This window comes from Coccomyxa subellipsoidea, assembly GCF_000258705.1.
Source record: "Coccomyxa subellipsoidea C-169, whole genome shotgun sequence".
Classification (NCBI taxonomy): Eukaryota; Viridiplantae; Chlorophyta; class Trebouxiophyceae; family Coccomyxaceae; genus Coccomyxa; species Coccomyxa subellipsoidea.
Genome location: NW_005178039.1, coordinates 293,194 through 308,756, shown reverse-complemented (window position 1 = coordinate 308,756; position 15,563 = coordinate 293,194). Strand labels below are relative to the sequence as shown.

The following is a 15,563-nucleotide window of genomic DNA, read 5'->3' as shown; positions in this document are numbered from 1 at the left end:
AGGTGGATCTGTAGGATGCTGGTTGGCTGGATTGACAAATTTACAAGCGCTAGTATGATGCCAAGCTGGCATGCACTGGCTGCACTCTGTACAAGCGCCGAAATGTCGATAGCAAGTTCTTGACATCGCCAAAATTGAAAGGCCACAGTACCGTCTATTGTCATGGTGTAGTGGTAAGGAGCCTTAACTCTGCAGCTGCAGCTGCCGCAGTGTGCAACAAACTCCCCAAAACACCCTTTTGTGCAGGTTTAGCATGCTAGGCTCATTGTGCAATTATTCTTGCCTCAATACATGACCATACCTGCAGCCTTGCAGCTCACTATAGTGCTCATATATAGCGATAGCTACCGTACATGGAGCATACTGTCACATGTGCACACAACCTGAGGATACTGTACAAAAAAGAGATACATAAGTTGAGATAACTCAAACCGACCAATCAAATCTAGACACACACGTTTGACGATCCCGCTTGACGATCCTAGGAAATTTGGGGATGCAGCCTTCTTGTGGCCTCATGAGGAGACCAGACTTATCACAAAGACACTCGCTAATCAACACATGTGCCTCTGTACACAGATCATCCTGCAAAGGATGGACCAACCTAGTCCTGACAAAATGAAGATGCTTGCATTGCCTGCTCAAGGGCAAAGAAAGTAAAGGAGCAATCCTTACTTGGGAACTTTCAAAGAAAAATTTGTGGTGCAAGGCCTGACAAGCCAGTGCTGCAGTGCAGACACTTCAAGTGACTTGTCAGCTGCACAGCATGGATAGTCCTAGCCTACACATAACTAAGCAATGCGACACCTTCCTCCAGTACCTATCTACACTATAGAGTGTTGGGACTTGCATGCGTCCATTTCCACAAGGTTAGGGCGTTTCATGTCAAGGTACCGTTCTGGGACTGCAACTCAATGAAGGGGCGTTTATGCACGATACTTTCTGGTCACAGTGATGGAACCAGAATAGCTGCAGTGCTGCGGGCAAAATCTGGAGAGCTGTGAATAGCATTTAAGGATCCCTGATCAGAATGGGACATCATGCAATCTCCATGGCGGGCCTGGCTTTGATGCTGAAGTCATCCAGACTTCTCGCAGGATTCCTTCCATGCGCATCCACCTGATAAAGACAAGGGCCCAGTAAGGTTCTGATAGATGGGCTCTTCCTGCTCTAGGGCACCGAGATTATGACCTGAGACAGCTATACACGAGCAGCAAAACATGGTCAATTAAGCACTGCAAAGACATCAGGGGCATGCTACCAGTCTGACAGCCAAGGCCCGAACCTGGCGTTTGAGATGGCAAAGAAGACATAATCTATTAAATTCAAAATGCAGCTGCTTGAAAAGGTGCTGGAGCTGGGGCTTTACCTGCACTATGGCGTGCTTTTCAGGCGTGGGCGGCATGGCACAATCCGCGCAGATGCTCAGCGGCTTCTCCGCTGCCAGCAGCTTCCAGCTCTGCGGCGGCTGCTCTGGCGACACCTGCTCTGCATCTGCACTGTCCGCCCTCTCGGGATTCAGACACTCCCTGTCCTCCAGGAGAGCATCAGGCTCAGATGCCTCATTATTCCCGGCACCTGCCTCAATGCTGACCGCACTGCTGAGCTGTCCACTGGCCTCTGCATCTCTCACAGCTTCAACTGCTTCCTCCATACCGACACCATCCCCTTGTGAGTTGACGCCTTCCCCCATGCACAGCCTCTTGCGCGCTCCAGCAGAGCCCGCAGCAAGTGTTCGCTCGGGGGACTCCGTAGGATCCGTTACGGCTGCTGCAGAGTTGCATGCAGCACGGCGTTCGGCGGCGTGCGGCGGCAGGGGCGGCTCTTTCGACGGCGTGCATGGCTCGGCGGCCCGCGATGATGTCACCGCTGATGTCATCGACCGCGCTGATGTCATAGGTGGCTGCGCTGGCGTCAGCAGGGTGTCCTGCTTAGGCGACGGCGGGTTCGCGCGCGCGCCCGGCACCGACAGCGCCCGCAGCAGCTTCTGCGACGGCTTCCGTGCGAGCGACGGCTGCCGTGCTGAAGTGGCGGATCTCAGATCCGCCAGCTCAGCGTCACGCTGCGCCAGCTGGACCAGCAGCGCCGCCAGCAGGGCGTTGTGAGTCACCAGCTCCTCCCTCTGCTCCTGAGACTGCGCCTGCGCAAAGCATGTATAAATTTCAGTCCAGAGCCTAGCGGGAACGGTGGAAACAGCCTTTTTAAAGAAAGAGATCTGCAGATATCATGGCAGACCGAGCGCCAAAAGCAAGGAGAGAGGGAACAGAGCAGAGCTAGTCTCAAGACGGTATTGGACAGAGCGCAACAAGCTGCTCCTCTGTTTCTCTTCAGCAAGTATGCACGACACTTCAATTGTGACTGAGGATTGGTAAGCAGAAGCTCTGCATGGAATGAGCACCTGAATGGATTTGAGGCGCGTGCAGGTCTCGGTCTGCTCGGCCACGCTGCCGCGCACCCACCCCTCCAGCGCCAGCTTCTCATCCAGCACCTGCATATTCATAAAAGAATTGCCATCCTCAGCTCTGTCAGCAGAGTTGCACCATACGGATACGGTCACACCGTGTCTGTTCGGTTGCAAACACGGTGTTTTGAGCTGACATTGACCTTATGTCTGTCAGGAACCCAACGTTGCTCCATCCCTGGTCCTAATGTGATGTCAGATGTCGGCATCTTGGGCTGCTTGAAATATGCATGTTTATGGCACGCCATGCCACATGTCAGTGAGCAGCGTGGGGTAAGAATGGCACCTGTTATGCGGCATGCCATGTGCAGTCTTGGGGCAGGAACATGTGATGCAGAAGGGAGCTGTTCAAGACCAGAAAGACAACTTAAATACCTCCGCCTGGGCGCCCTCCAGGTCTTCGATGCGCGCCTCCAGGGCAGCCTTCTCCTCGATCACCTCCTCCAGCCAGTTCCTCAGCTGCCCATAGTCCGCCTCCAAGCAGTGCGCCTAAGAGTGAAGAAACGGCATATTTGTTGATCTGTGAAGTTCTCAAGCCACAAAAAGAGTGTTCAGAGGCTCAAAGAAATATCAAGTTACTGAGTATGGAGGCGGTGAGCCTGTGCTGAGGAGGACTGTCATGAGCATGACATAAACACACACATGCAATGATGCTGGTCCTGGTTCCTCACGATGTACGTCCCTGAAGGTATGGGTTCTCACTTGCACCGGCTTTCCAGACAAATGACACGCAGACATCAAGGCAGTGTGAGTGCTACAGACAAGAAGGCTCTATGTCTCAGTGTAAATTTAAGGTGAAAACCAGCGGAGGGACGTGTGGCCATACCTGGGATTCGAGCGAGGAGCATCGAGCAGCCAGCGCGGCCTTCTCGGTCATGACGCCGTCCAGAAGCTGCCGCAGCTCGTCCACCTCAGCGCTCGCCGCCGCCAGGTCAGCCTCCAGTTCAGCACACCTGCCTGCCAGCTTCCCCCGCTCCCCGCTCAGGCCTGCATACACCCACTCACCAACTGACATCCTCATTCCCTCTTGGCGAGGAAAGCACTAAGGATATCCCAGCTGTTTCTGCAAACATGCAGCACATGCAACCTAGCTTGACAGAGACTCTCGTCCATCTGTACCCTCACAACGGGTGCTGGCCTAAAAAGGATTAATCTGGTGCATTTAAAAAACAAACATGCTACGATGCATCCATGACAGCGGCACCCCGAAAGATCCCATCATCCCGGACATTGGGCCGAACGTTTCAAAGGACAAGTGAATTTGAGCGCGCGGCAGCACTCACCGGCCACTTTCCCCTGCAGCCCAGCGTTAGCTTCCTGCAGGGCCGCCGACTGCTGCCTGGTATTCTGCAGAGCGGCTTCCGCAGACTGCAGTTTTTGGCTCGCCTCTGCGCCACCGCTGCGCAGCGTTGACAGCTGCGCTGACGCGGACGCGAGCCGCTGAGTCAGTGCCGAGCTGGCGGCGCGCGCCTCGGCCCCGGCCGCTCGGGCCGCGTCCAGCTGGCGGCGAAGCTGACTGGACGTCTGCTCAGCCGTTGTCAGCTCAGCGCTGAGGCGTTCCCTCTCATGTAGCGTCTCCAGCTGAGCTGCGCGCTGCGCCCGCCTCTCCGCTTTCATCTCGCGCAGATCCACCTGTGGCAGTCAAAACTTCTACTTCAAAGAGCAATACGAAGCCTTCATACTCATAATTGGCGCTCGCTCACCCTTGATGGGTGTATTCACCTTCTTCAAAAAGTGTAGGCTGGCCCCGGCTGGCAGGGGCAGTGATACACAGCAGCGCGCCCCACTGTTGCTTGGGCGCAGCTTGGATCTGATGAGACCTGGAAGGGCTGGATATTGGCAACCTTGAGTTGCAGACAAGCTGCAGCGTGCTTATTCTTGGGACTTCATGTCCGCATGGGTCTGGTAAAAGTCCATTTACAGGGTTATAGCACGCATTGTCGGCTTTGCTTTCCTGCTCCAGAGAAGTGCTCGGAAGAGAGGCAGATAGCGCTTGCATTAAGTGCGGCAGGAAGGTGGTGGAATGATGACAGATGCCTGCAAGGGGGAAGAAGAAAGATACTGACCTGCGCTGCACTGCTGGTCTTCACCATCCTCTGCAGCTCATCCTTCGCCCGGGTGAACATGCTCACCACCGCCTCATACTTTCGCCTCTGCAAGAGCAGCTCCTTCTCCAGGCGCTTGGCTCTATCTCTGCCCTGGTAGCGGCTCAGATCCTGCTGCAGGCGTTCAGCCCTCTGTTTGTCCGATTCCCTGCCTGGCATAAAGGCATCGAGCAGGGCTTGAAGCAGCACTGCCACCAGTGCCGCCACAGACATCATCGTTTCTTGCAGGAGACCCATTTGTCTCCTGCGTCGAAGGCTGCAATGGAGGTGAACAGGTATTGGGCCCGGTGTTGTCTCCCCCCTGTCGTGCTTGGCGCCCCTGCAACCAACAACCCGCTGAGCATACCTATTCGTGCGAGCCGTTCCAAATTCCTTTAACAAAGCTCCAACTAAGAGCAGCGTACACTTATATCGAACTGAGCACTCCATCTATGTGGGCTGGGACTCTTAAGGAGAGGCAATGCAAGGCCCTCAACGAACCTTTCTGCTCGGTGCAAGTGATCAGTCTATCCGGACTCCATCCTTCCAACTGCTGTAGGATCTAATCATCCTCTTTGGAAGCATGGCGTGGGAATAAGACGGGAAGGCAGTAATTCAGAAGTCTTCACAGCTGCCCTGAAACTGCGGGATCTCGCCTTGGCTCACGGGACATGCTTGCACACCGCCTCTCCCTCGGGCTGCAGCATGCGTGCGATAAGTGGAGTCATATTAGGGACATTGGAAATGCTACATTCGGTCAGATACCAGCAGGCACCCAGGCGCGGGCAAATTCGGGCAATGAGCCAGGTGGCAGCTGCCAAGTTTGGCACCCCCAAGCCTACCCTCTCATGCATGCCTTCTGTTCTTCAGGACAGGCTTGGTATACAGACATCTCCTTCCATTCCAGCTCCAATAAAGGAATTGATGGACTCCAGTCCCTATATCCTTAATCCACCATTGCATTCCCCGTGAAAAATTATGTAGATAAAGGCCCCATCCTAAACCCTAAACTATACTCCCTAAATTTATGTTCCCATATTCCCTATACCCTATACCCTAAGCAAAATCATTGTGGAAATATTTCCGTGGCTGTTTGACTGCCTCCCATGCATGCAGTTCTGCCACGAGCATGGCTATCCTTTGGACAGGCAAACATGCAGCCATGCCTCCAGCAACCATGATGGCAGCTTTAATTGCCTGCGCTATGCCCATGAGCACGGGTGCCCCTGGGAGTCAGACAATGTGCATCATGCAGCCAGGACGGGCCAATTGGGCCCTTTCACGTACGCACATGAGCACGGGTGCCCCTTTGATCCGGACAAGGCAATCGAGTGCGCTGTATCTGGCTGCTGGCTCCAGGTATGTGCACGAGGTCATGGGGTGCAGTTTGTCTGGACGCGCGAGCTGGAAAGCACTGTACATGTATTGACCGAGGAATTGATATCCTCGAGTACATCAAGTAAAAGTGGGGCCCTCTGCTGCCGCAGCTGCACGGCGGGAAGGACACATACTATGACCCCCAGGAGGGGCAGTTCTCAAAAGATACGGAGTACTTTTTTGGCGGCGATAACCGTGGCAGCCGTGCCTGCAAGCTGCTCTTCCTGCAAGCGCATGCCGGAGAGTGGATCCAAGATTGCTGGGAAGCGGTCTGCGAGACGCCCACTGGGCAGGCTGCGCTGCGGATCATGGCGGCATAGTTGCACGACACCGCCAAAAATTTCTCAGACACCCGTGTCGGAGCCACGTGTCGGAGGCCCTCCGGTTGTCCAATGAAAAAATCGAGCCGGATTCAGGCGTTTTGCGACCAGTGCATCAAGCAAACGTCATATTCCTTGAATAAGGCAGCCTAAGTTTCGAATTATATCTTCCGAAAGCTCCCGTGCCGAGACGTGTCGTGCAACTATGCATGGCGGCAAGAAGGGCTGCAATGAGGCAAGCTTTTGTGCTGGCTGGCCGAGTGGTGTCCTGTGACAGTGAGACCCAAGCTGCGCATGTGGCAATGGCGCGCATGCACGTGAGCCTGATTAACCGTATAGTGCGCGCAGACAGGCTGGACGGGACCTCGCAGTGAGCACTGTCACAGACATGCATGTCAGTGGATGCACCCAAACGGTATTGATTGAAGGGGATGATTGTGGGAATTCCAAGGATGTGCTAATGATCTGTAAGGTCCCATCTTTCAGATCTGATCACATCAGGCGCCTGTCTTCAAAGACACCCACTTCAAAATTTCCTTCAATGCAGTTTGAGGCATGCATGACCAAGCGCATGCATGTTTGCGCCTCACAATCGATTTGTGCACTACAGTGCTCTGGCCACACTGGACAATATAAACAAAGCATTGGCACCAATGGAACTAGCCGTTACTGTCTTATTCAAGCTGGCAACAATTGGCAAATAGCACATGAAAAATTGTATCCACGGACTAATCGACTGCTACAGGAGCACACCTTGGTACCAGATTGTTCAAGTAAATGGCAATTTTCTCCTAGGTCTACGGCCATTCCCTTCATTCCTAAGGTACTTGACAGCTGCCTTGCAAGCACAGCAGGGCTGTGAACATCATTATGGTCCATCACCATGCATTCAATGATTGTCACACTCACTGTCACAAAAAACAGATATGTTTGCCATACGCCCCTTGCCTGGGGTGTTCAAGCAATGATACCCCTGCATCTGTTGCCAGAGATAATAAGTACATGCATTATTAATCAGACACCAAACAATGAGGGCCCTCCCTGTGCTCTATTAAATTCGCCCGCCCTCTCTCCAATTCCAAAAAGCGCTCGCTTCTGGGCTGATGAAAGGAAACGCTACCTCCCGATCAGGCATCCCTACATCTGCTGGACTAGGGCAAATGTCAAACACATCATCATGTGCTGTTCCTGTCTCACCTCTGCTCTATCTTTGATAAATTTCCTGAAGGCCTTCATGCACAGTCTATTCTAGGTAGCATATTGCAGATTGCCATGGTACCTGGCACTCAAAGAGGCCTCTATGTGCTGGAACTAGGAAGAATGCAGAAGAAAAATTTTCATGTGCTGTTCCTGAAACGACCTACTCTCTCTGGAGTAAGTAGCCAATCGCCGGAGGCCTTTTGTAAGCTGCCATGCTGAATATACTGAAAAAGGGCGGCACTTATTGCTGCCAAAGTTGGCTGAGAAAGGGTATCAACCCTTTCAAGGGAGGGGAAACGTTGGAGCCTGCTTGCCGCCGGAGGCTGCCTCATAGAGGGCCCGGGGTAGGAAGTGATTGTAAGGGTCGCGCTGCCGATTGCGCAACAGGAAACTGATGCCACTCTCCACCTCTCCCTTGACCTGCGCATGCCAGACAATATGACACACCGTGAGCTTTAATCTGCAACACACGTACGCACAATACACAGTCAGATTAGTCAAGAAAAGAGCCGTTTAAAAGGCGCTCTCATACAGTTGCTGAGCTGCATGACCCAAACTAGTATCGTGCCAGTAACCTTGCCCCACCCGTCACACATGTGCTTTTTTTTCTAAAAGGAAGCCTAAGGCAATCTGCAGGGGGGGTGCTTCCATCGTGTCAAGATTGCACTACAAGCAGCAGAAGAGCCAGGCCACATCAGACAGCTTGGTTCCACAGCTTTGCAGCTCAAAGCAGACACGGGCGCTGATGCATTGCTTCAGTGATATCCTGAACACTTTGGGCCGAACGTTGGCCTTGAGTCAGTAATCAAAGTATTGTTCCTCTCCTCTTCTGAAAGTACAGGTGGTGAGTCAGCGCTGACCTGGCGATACAGGTGGCCGACGCGCGCCGGGTCGTCCAGGTCAGCTCGGCTCGTCTCGATGGGCTTCCCGAAGAGATAATAGAACCGCTGGGGCGCCTTGGGAACTGCAAACGGCGCTATGAACAGATCCTCCAGCTCCTTGTCCTCGCTCACTCCCCTGCGCAAGGTTATTGAGTTTTAAGAGGGGTGCACGACAGTGAAGTGATCAAGGTCTTCAAGATCTTTGTGCTCACCCCCATCCCTGGGCAAGGAAGAATTTGAGACTCAAGAAAGGTGCATGTCAGTGCAGTCCCAGATCCTTGCATCCTACATCACACCATGCACTTACAAGACAAGCTCAGCCCCTGGGCAAGGCAAGGAACGAGTAATGAAGAAAGCTGCTTGTCTCTGCAGTACAAGCATTCGTGCTAATTGGAGCACTTCATTCCTTTAATGGTACGTGCACGTGCAATGATAAAAGCTCAAATCCTGCCGGGGCGACAGAGAAGTGCAGTAGACATGTGCCTGTCACTGCAGTGCATGCACAGCCACGATCTAGAAAACTGCTTCGTGAACGAAAGTCGCGCATGCAAGAAACCTCGGAATTCTACAGTCCCTATGCGCAGGCGGACTGCACAGGCCTTCCACACTGAGTACTGCACACTGCACCCACTCACTGCCGCTCAATCTCCATGATGATGAGTTGGAAATCATTTCAAACTGCCATTCAACCAAGAATTAATGCTAGGATGCCATGACCCTGGGTGACACGCCGCATTCCAGCACCGACTTCAATTAGAAGATTTGCCGAGACCCTTTGCGCTGCAGAGAGGAGCGGCAGAAGAATTAGAAGACACTGATATAACAAAAAAATTATGAACCCTCACCTTCGTGCCTGGGGGATGCTGTTGCGCGCGCGCTGCTCGATCATGCCTCCGATGAAAGGCAGGTTTCTGATCTCGGCAGGCTCCAACAACATGGTTACAGCGTCCTCCGCGCCGACGCCCGCAAACGGAACGATGGTGGCGCCGTAACGGGCCGCCATGCGCACAAACTCCGGCCGCTCCGGCCAGAACAGCTTATACTCCTCCCCCTTGCCCTTGTATGCCTGCATGGGTGATTTAAATTTAGAATTTAAATTTTAATAATTAGCACTTGCACCTGAGCTTGAACCCTTGAGCAGACAAGCTTGGGGTCAGTGCACATCACATGGGGATTGGGACTCGGCGCAACAAGGGAGCCTCACTGACCAGAATACATCAAGGTGCACGGTAGGTCTGGCAAGCTTCCAATCAATGTTGGCTTCATAGGTGTCCCCCAGAACGTGCTTGTGAATAAAAATGCCTGCCACATCCCGGCAACGAAGCCAGCTCTTGAAATGAATTGCCGGTGGCATGCTCTAGTAGGGTGGCATTCCAGGGCACAATGTCAGGGCATAAAATAGCGCACCTCGCGGACGCCCCCGGGGAAGAGCAGCACGGCCTCCTTGTTTTGCAAGAGCTTGAAGAAGTTGCGGCCGCCCACGGGGACTGCACCAAATGTGGTCATGAAGTTCCTGAACGACCCGCTGTCCTCCTTGGCATCCTCCTTTGCCGACTGCGCACAGTCACAGAATGGAATCTCAATGACTACTGCCTCACCATAAGTCATCCAGCCACCAAGGAGGTACCAGATTGCAGGTAAACTGAGCCTCTGCAGTCACATGCAAGGCCCTTTGTCCTCTCTGCTTCTTGCTGTGGTGACAGCATTTTTTTTCGCAAACTCAATTGGAGTTGCTGATCAAGACATCCAGCTCACAGGTGACGTTGGGCTGCGAAACAGGACAGCTAGCAAATCACTTGATGATACTTGGCGCAACACAGCTGGCAGAGCCACAGCCTCAGCTAGTTCCCTACGCATGCAATTCGACCATACAATAAAGACCGAGTCTTAGGCACCGCACACAAGTTGACACTCAATGTTGCCCGAATGAGTGCCTTTGCCAATACCCGCGCTCCAACCAAGACAGCTGCGCGCGCACCGCAAATATGGCGGGGTGAGCCAGTCCCCGGGGAAGGATCCCCCGCTCACGGACAATCTGCTCCACCATGAGCCCCAGGTCCAGCGCAAAAGTCTGGTGGTTGCCGACAAAAAGGACCGGCCGCGCGTCGGGGAGATTCCCGAGGCCGCGCTGCACGATGCCGTCTGATGTTGTGGAGAAGAAGACCGGGCTCGTCAGCCGGCGGATGGTTGTCGTGTAGGACCTGCGGCAAATTCGAGTTCAAATCATCAGATTTGCTTGATGGGGGGCGTCATTACAACTGGGACCATAGAAAACTAGAACTCGAGGCGTCATTTTCAATGGAGACCATATAAACTAGAAGTAAAACAGAACGCAAGGCAGCCCGGCCTTCTTCCATTAGCGCTCGCACTGCCTTGTACATCTTGCAGTAACTCTTCACTTGATTTGGGATACATGAAGCATGTCTGCAAATTATGTAACGCAGTGAAGGCATCGCTTGGTGCTGTGCAAACCCGAACCTTGATGTAAGTACAAAAGGACAGCTTCAGAGCGACAATTATCACAAATATGGGAGCCGCACTTGTCAGCGTAGATGTCCAGTTCCCTGGGAGTGGGAAGCTCCACTGGGTCGGCAGCGCCCATGTTTTTGCGGCCGCGCGCTTTCACCGGAGCCGACATATTCCGCTGTTCCACATAAAAGCCCTCCTCCTTGAGGATGCTCACCAGATTTATGCCGGCCTCCTGCAGCAGCGCGTGACTGCGCCCCTGCATCACCTGCGGAGCAATCCCCGTTCCAGTGTTATTTTATTATTATTACACGCTTTTTCTGCCAAGAGGCAAGGTGCGTCCTGCAGACAAGCTGCAGTTGAAGGCTGCCATAATCCTACCCCTTGTTGGACTCGCCAGATCCAAGCAAGACCCAATCAACCGTGGGCACGGTGCTCAGTATTTATTTCGCCCCCCGCCAGCCACGTTCCAATGTGAGCTTCGTAAAAACTTTACACCCGTCTTCACCGGTCCAATTAGAATTGCCCTCCAAGAATGAAGGCACGCGCAGACCATTGCTACGCTTACAGAAATATGACAGTCACTCGCATTGTTGCATGTACAACTAATTAGAGGTAAGAAGTGCTTTGCGTGCAATCCGAACAGGGCAGCCCAAGCAGGGCATGCAGGTAAAAGTCAGCACCAAGCTCTCATATCTCTCTGGTGCTATGCATCAGCAAGTTTAAAAACGCAAACCCTATGCAGCATGGTTGGCACTCTTCCATGTGTTAGATTGGTGGCACAGCGTTTGTTGGGGCACCGGAATTCCAAAGTTGGAGTTTGAAAAAGTGAGCTCACCTTGAGGCGGCAGCGGGGTAGCAGCTTCTCGAGGCGCGGCCCCTCCTCGCCGGACGGCAGCAGCAGATCACCGCTGCCCACCAGTAACAGCACACGCTGATTGACATCCTTCAGCTTCGGAGCCAGCTGCCTGGAACAAGCACGGGCGCGCCCAATAATTAGTCATGTATCCAGCTGCTCAAGTGATGCGTGTATGAATGTGACAGATCATCGGCGGCACATAGAACGCCCGCATGAGCCGCTGCTGATTTTCCAGACTTAAAGAGGGACATACATTCAGGGAAGAAACTAGCAATTGCGCAATAGCAGCCTGACTTGCAGGGAACAAGCCAGCCGGCTAGCCCTTTTATCCCACAATTCTCAGGATTCTGCATTTCTAAGGTCGCCTAGGTGTTTACAGAAGGCAGAGTCACGCACGGACCGTCAACATGCTCATGGCGTGTTGTGAGATGTTCATGCACCCAACAACCCCCGGCATTGAGTGGGTTTCTGAGACCCCCCAAAAAGGCGGTGTGAGGGAACAGTCACCTGTTGCCCTCCTCCAGAAGCTTCAGCTTCCATTGTAAGGTTGGCGGCGGCAGGATCTCTGTGAGTGCCTGCAGCTGCGGTATCAGCGACACAACTCCCTGCCCAAACGCCACCGCCTGCAACCAAGGCATCAGGGGTTTTAGGGTTTAGGGATTTATATTAAAAATTTAAGGAAATTTCTGCATTACTTTTCTCTCAGAACTACTTCTGCAACGGGTTCCAGGTCCTCTGTTGCTCCCCTTGGAGTCCCAGTGACACAGCACACAATAAGAGGAAGTGAGATGCGGACACCAAGGCAGACCGAGCGCATTATAAATCAGAAGAAGGGCCGGTGCGCAAAAGCTTGCGCAACAATTTTGCCCATCCCCCAGCCCAAGAGCAACATACGGTAAGTGCTAACAGAGGGCCCGAACTTATGGAAGGCCCGTAATGGCTGGGCAGAAAGCTCGCATGAGATAACAATGATGCATGTGCAATCAACCATGCCACGGTTGATTGGGTCTTGCTTGGATCTGGCGAGTCCATCAAGGGGTAGGATTTTGGCAGCTTTACTGCAGCTCGTCTGCAGATGCACCTTGCTTCTGGCAGGAAAAGTGTGTAACAATCGTAATGATAATGTGCATCAGGCACGGCAGGGCATTGTGAAAACATGTAAAGAGGATTGTCCAGGCAATTTCACTCGTTCTGAGTGCTGAAACACAGGCCAGGGCGTGCCTGGTCTTGTAGTGGCGCCGAGGTGTCCACACCAAAGGCTGCCAACAGGATGGGGTTGCCCAGAATGGGCGCCAGGGCCACCGGCACCGACCCATACAACTCCTGCACCCCAGACACAATATCACCCTAATGCATGAAGCTGCAGTAGACTTTTCTTGCACAGAGGCAGTTCCTGAGGAGGTGCTCTTGGCATGATCACAGAAGAAAAGCAGTATGCACCCATGCAGTTCATCTGGAAAGATAGGAGTACGGGACAGAGAGGATCAGTCTTGAGAATCATGATGCAGAGAGGAATGCTATGAAGGCCACCGGTGGAAGACCAATCGCTTTGAAACCATGCATTAGCACTACAGCTGCATGTTACAACATTTCAAGAGATCAACCACATCTTCATGCTTCTTACGGACAATGTGAGTCATCATCGGCCGCCAGAGCGCATAATCCTATAGATACAAATCAACACCTAGATCTCAACCTGGTCCAGTGATGATTGCTCATAAAGTGCTGCAGGTGTGTGTGGTGTTACCTTAGGGACCCTTGGCAGGAAGGGCCCTAGCGCGGGCCAGAGGGAGCGAGAGAATGAGGTGGCAGGGTTGACTAATACAACTCTGTCCACCAGATCCGGCCGCGCCTCTGCAACCGCCAGCGCAAGCACGCCCCCGAACGACTCCCCGAGCAGATACACTGGCCGCTCCGGGGGACTCTGTGATACTACCAAATCCATGTACTCCCTGCAACCCCGGCAAGTTATTATTATTACTATTATTTTTTTTATTATTATTATTATTATTATTATTATTATTATTATTACTATTATTATTATTATTATTCTATTATTATTATTATTATTATTCTATTATTATTATTATTATTATTATTATTATTATTACAGGTCGGCCAAGCCCAAAGCCAGAGGCCATAGGGCATACACGCAGGGCGTCTGCAGCCAAGTCTGCGGGGCCTTCATTAGTCTGCAGCCCATCACTCACTCATCATATACATGCATGCACCCCCTGCCCTGCAAGTATTGTTAGCATTTACACTCGAGGAAGGCCGTGAAGACATATATGGCACTGCAAGGGCCAGACTAAAATGATGTGCTCCCACGGTGTGTAAAGTGCAACACACAACGCACCAAATTTATCATAAACAGCCATCTAGACACCCATGACACTAAAACTTCTTGATGCAGTGTGTGCGCTTACGTTGCTGGTGTGGTACCAAGTGTAGCTCTAGTTTTTTGTTGCACACAATTTCCAGCCACTCAAGCCATGCAGCTTGAGGCCGTGGCCTGGCATTGAACGCCATGCGCCTCTCTGAATTAAGCACAGCTGGCATACAAGGAACAACTGACTAGGACTCCCTGCATTAAGGAGGCACGGCGCACACCATATGAGGCTGACAAGGGCCCTCAACAGGCGAATAACCCTACGCGGGGATTACTGCAGGGGGGCACTTGGGGTGAAAATCCGTAAAACAGGGGCAGGGGCGCACTCTATCAGGCTGATAAGGCCCTCGAAGGGAGTCCTGTCAGCGCCCGGGATGGACAGCGCATGCAGGTCGAATGCATCGACCAGGAAGGGAAACTGCCGCGAAGCTGCCAAGCCTGTGCCGTCAATGCCGGGAAGGTACACCATCAGAGGAAGTGTTGACTGGTCCACGCGCGTTGACCTTCCTGGGATAAATGGGCTAATGAAGCGCGGCGGGCCGCCTGTGCAATAGATTGGACATCATGCTCAGGCAAGATTGACACTTTAGAATGTTCCAATATTCATTGACATGTACACTATGGTTTCTTGTGCCGGAAGGACCCCTCAAGTCATATGCATCAAGTGGCTTGCCCCAAAACGTGGGCAGGGAACTCCATGGTGAGAGCGCTGGCACAAGACATGATATGCAGCAGCATTCAAGTTCAACATGGAGGTAGGCAGAGTCACTGCACATTAGGTTCAAAGAAGGAGGAAATTTTGCTGCAAGCTGAGGAAGAGCTACAGTGTAGAAAGACAGACTATGAGGCTGCCACGCACCATCATTATGGAGCAGGTCAGCCAGGGAGATGCGATTGGGGCTGCCTCCAGCCTGGAAGGTGGCTGCGTTGAGGTCTATGATTGGTGTGGAAGCTGGATCCAGGGCCACTTGAGCCACCCTTGGATCCCTCCTGCCCACAGGATCCTCGAATCTTGCATCCATCTTTGGCGTGGGCAGCTGTGAAGCAGCGTCGCTGCCATTGCTTCCGTTTCTGATCGCGAAGCCGTTATTGCTGCCATTACTGGTGCTGGCAGCTGCATTGCTGTTGATTCTGGCACCTGCTTGGCACCAGAACTTTCAGCCAGCTTGTCACTGGCATAGTTCCATACCCCAGATACCATTTTAATGATAGATACAGTGTGTGATACTTACAGTTTAGACTATGTAAAGAGCAGACCAACGGCGCACAAGCGAGCGCGCCAAGATCGAAGGATTCCACTTACCGTTAGACAGGGAGTCACTCTTGACATCTCGAGTTCCAGAGCAATTTATTGAGGATATTTTTCGTCTGCAAAACTGCACAGGACAAGGTCTTGCTAACTGAAGAAAGCTGTGCATATCCCCTTGCAGCCTTCTGTTCATTGTGAAGCTCCAGCACTTCCCAGTTCCAGTAATGTATATCGATACGTTCTATTCTAATGCAGCAAACATCACGGCACTCAGATC

General features: G+C 52.6%; 3 protein-coding genes across 3 annotated transcripts; 1 reads left to right on the top strand and 2 right to left on the bottom strand.

Moving 5' to 3' along the window:
* Positions 1–24: 24 nt before the first annotated feature.
* COCSUDRAFT_46564 (hypothetical protein) lies at positions 25–4,782 on the bottom strand (the record flags this gene model as incomplete). The annotated part of the gene is made up of 8 exons (XM_005649515.1): positions 25–1,119; positions 1,370–1,494; positions 1,579–2,140; positions 2,399–2,488; positions 2,837–2,950; positions 3,288–3,448; positions 3,745–4,093; positions 4,528–4,782. 8 exons carry the CDS (start codon positions 4,780–4,782, stop codon positions 1,039–1,041), a joined length of 1,737 nt encoding a protein of 578 aa, XP_005649572.1. The 3' UTR covers positions 25–1,038.
* Positions 4,783–5,343: 561 nt separating this feature from the next.
* Positions 5,344–6,242, top strand: COCSUDRAFT_61276 (hypothetical protein; the record flags this gene model as incomplete). The annotated part of the gene is made up of 3 exons (XM_005649514.1): positions 5,344–5,425; positions 5,801–5,904; positions 6,033–6,242. The coding sequence occupies 3 exons, from the start codon at positions 5,344–5,346 to the stop codon at positions 6,240–6,242; spliced, it is 396 nt and encodes a 131-aa protein (XP_005649571.1).
* A 1,482-nt stretch (positions 6,243–7,724) lies between these two features.
* On the bottom strand, positions 7,725–15,122 carry COCSUDRAFT_27753 (alpha/beta-hydrolase; the record flags this gene model as incomplete). The annotated part of the gene is made up of 13 exons (XM_005649513.1): positions 14,897–15,122; positions 14,364–14,580; positions 13,396–13,600; positions 12,870–12,971; positions 12,156–12,271; positions 11,628–11,757; positions 10,950–11,057; positions 10,716–10,747; positions 10,302–10,524; positions 9,731–9,868; positions 9,169–9,389; positions 8,303–8,459; positions 7,725–7,862 (listed from the first exon to the last, which is right to left on the bottom strand). Exons 1-13 carry the CDS (start codon positions 15,057–15,059, stop codon positions 7,725–7,727), a joined length of 1,950 nt encoding a protein of 649 aa, XP_005649570.1. The 5' UTR covers positions 15,060–15,122.
* Positions 15,123–15,563: the final 441 nt, after the last annotated feature.